At 39.7% G+C, this 2,434-nt stretch overlaps 1 protein-coding gene across 5 annotated transcripts in view; it reads right to left on the reverse strand.

The window, feature by feature from the left end:
- Positions 1–2,434, reverse strand: part of Mysm1 (Myb like, SWIRM and MPN domains 1) — a 39,256-nt gene that overhangs the window by 8,257 nt on the left and 28,565 nt on the right. For all 5 annotated transcript variants that reach the window (XM_013348261.2, XM_026781954.1, XM_026781953.1 and 2 more), the window contains one exon: positions 1,534–1,666. In XM_013348261.2, coding sequence (XP_013203715.1) covers positions 1,534–1,666 — 133 coding nt within the window. The remainder of the gene's footprint in view (positions 1–1,533; positions 1,667–2,434) is intronic.

Genomic DNA, 2,434 nt, shown 5'->3' on the forward strand with positions numbered 1-2,434 from the left:
CCCAGTGGCTGTCTCTACAGCTCTCTGGAGTTCAGGCTATGCAGTTCTCCCCAGTGGCTGTCTCTACAGCTCTCTGGAGTTCAGGCTCTCAGCTCCATCACTTCCACCCAAGTTTGCCAGTTGTGTTTCTCTCCTCCTGGTCACCAAAGTACAGCAACCTGGGCTTAACTGATTTGTTCCCATCTTCTAGCAACCGTTTTCCTTCACAGCCTGAATTACATCCTAAGTAAAATACTACTGTTTTGTATATTTTGCCTACTATTTTGGTTGATTCAAAAAAGTCCTTATTACTTCATTTTAGCCAGAAACAGAATTACATAAATTTTAAATTATTAAATTCTAATGAATAAAATGTGAATAGTCACATGTCCTCAGTAGCAACTAACTGTATTAGATATGATTGTAATAGAGGCTCATAACCTGAACCCAGAAGGCTGAGATCTGACTTAAAGTGAAGAAAAGTTTATTGTAATGCTTTCTGTTGTAACTTATAAATTATAGTTAAGCTGAGGAATCATGTGCTTTATGTGCTATACTCAGTAGGGCATTCTGAACTACTCCTGATATAACTCACTCAAAAAAAATTCGCAGTGCTGATTAAGTGGTACTAAGGATATAAAAATAATAAACAAATTGCATTAAAAGCCAAAGTGGTCATTAAGGCAGAAAAGTACTGCTGACTTATTAAAAAGTACATCAACAGTCAACAGTGCTGAGATTTTTACAGAGCATCAAAGATGATTAAGAATAAAGAGAAATTAATTATTAGCAAACATTCACTTAGAATCCACTTTATGCCAGGCCCCACACTGGAAGCTGGATAGAAAAGTGAGCGCAATACACTCTGTAGCGTCAAAGGAAAGGGAACGGTGCAAACGTAGTTCACACAGAACCACACACCCAGAGAAATCTGAGCTTCCACCCACCTCCTTACAAAGTTCCCTCCCTGCCTTTCTTAGTCTGTAGACAGAGCTGCCCACAACAGTCACCAGGAGACACACATCCCAGAGAAACTAAGCTGGGTAGTTGGCTACGTCAAACGAGGTCTTTCTTGAGACAGATGAGACTTGGGAGCTCTGAAGTCAGTTTGTCTTTGGGAACCCTAATATCCCAGGAGGTAATAGAAGGATGGGTTATGGTTTTGTTTATTTGCATGCCATAGCAGAGAAAGCAAGAATGGATTTATGAAAATATTTTTATGAGAAAAGAACTGTGTTTTACGTTCTACAGTATCTCCAGTGCCCAATATATACACACTTTCTATACACACAATGTTTACAGTGCTTAGTATGTACACTGTGCAACACAATGTCTCCAGTGCTCACAATCCACTGCCTGCTCTAACGTTTCTCCATTTTCTTCCTTTTATCTAAGGACATGGTAACACTAGAATAAAAGGGAAGAGGGTACTTTAACTAGGTGATATGCAATGAGTCCTTGGCTGATACACACACTTTCTCATCAAATAGTTTTACACAGTTATAAGTTCTTTGAGGACAGGGACAGTAAGAAGTTATTACTGTTGAAACTTACGATAGGCACCATCAGGGCTAACTTCTTCACTTATAACCAAGCAGGTAATCTGGGAGTATGGTAAAGAGTTACTTCGATTATATGGACTAACAATCATCCCAATGAACTTTGCTCCTCCTCTGGAGAAGTAACTCTGCAATGAAAAGTATAATTAATTTCAATTATCATGGCTCTAACTGATAGTTAACTGGAGGAAAAACAAACAAACAAACAAACAAAAAAGGGCCCTATCTAAATAGCAGCAACTGATTGAAATGTCTTGTATACTCATTTCAGGCCCAAACTGTTCACCTTCATCAGAGACACTCCTTAAAAAAACAAACAGCAGGGCTGGGAGCTGGCTTAGGATACAAGAGTAATTGTGTAAGCAGGAGAACCAGGTTTCACCTATTCAGAATCCGCATAATAAGCCTGTCGTAACCAGTTACAGGCACCTGTAACTTGTAGCCTTAGTACTGGGGAAGGGGAAGGGAAGCCGGCAGGACTGCTGGGTACCAGCTTAGCTACAGGGTCAGTGAGAAATCCCATCTCATGGGAATAAAATGGAAAGCGACAGAACAGGACCAAATGTTCTCTCCTGGTTCATGTGCAAACACAGAGGAGTGTGCGCCTCACCTCACAAACATACATACAAAATTGAGAACAAAAAGACAATAGAAGTGCCGCATATAGGTGTGGTGGTACACATCTATCTCAGGACTTAGGAGGCTGAGACAGGAGAATGCAGAATTACCACGAGTTTTAGGCCAGTCTGGGCCCACAGAATAACCTTTGTCAAACAAAACAAAACATATACCACAAGTGTCTTTACATACTATGATGTCAAAAAATTTGACTGTAATTCTTATTAACATGGCAATAATTTACAAATAGCTATCTACATAGAAAATACACAGTAGGC

This window comes from Microtus ochrogaster, chromosome 10 (genome assembly GCF_000317375.1).
Source record: "Microtus ochrogaster isolate Prairie Vole_2 chromosome 10, MicOch1.0, whole genome shotgun sequence".
Lineage (NCBI taxonomy): Eukaryota > Metazoa > Chordata > Mammalia > Rodentia > Cricetidae > Microtus > Microtus ochrogaster.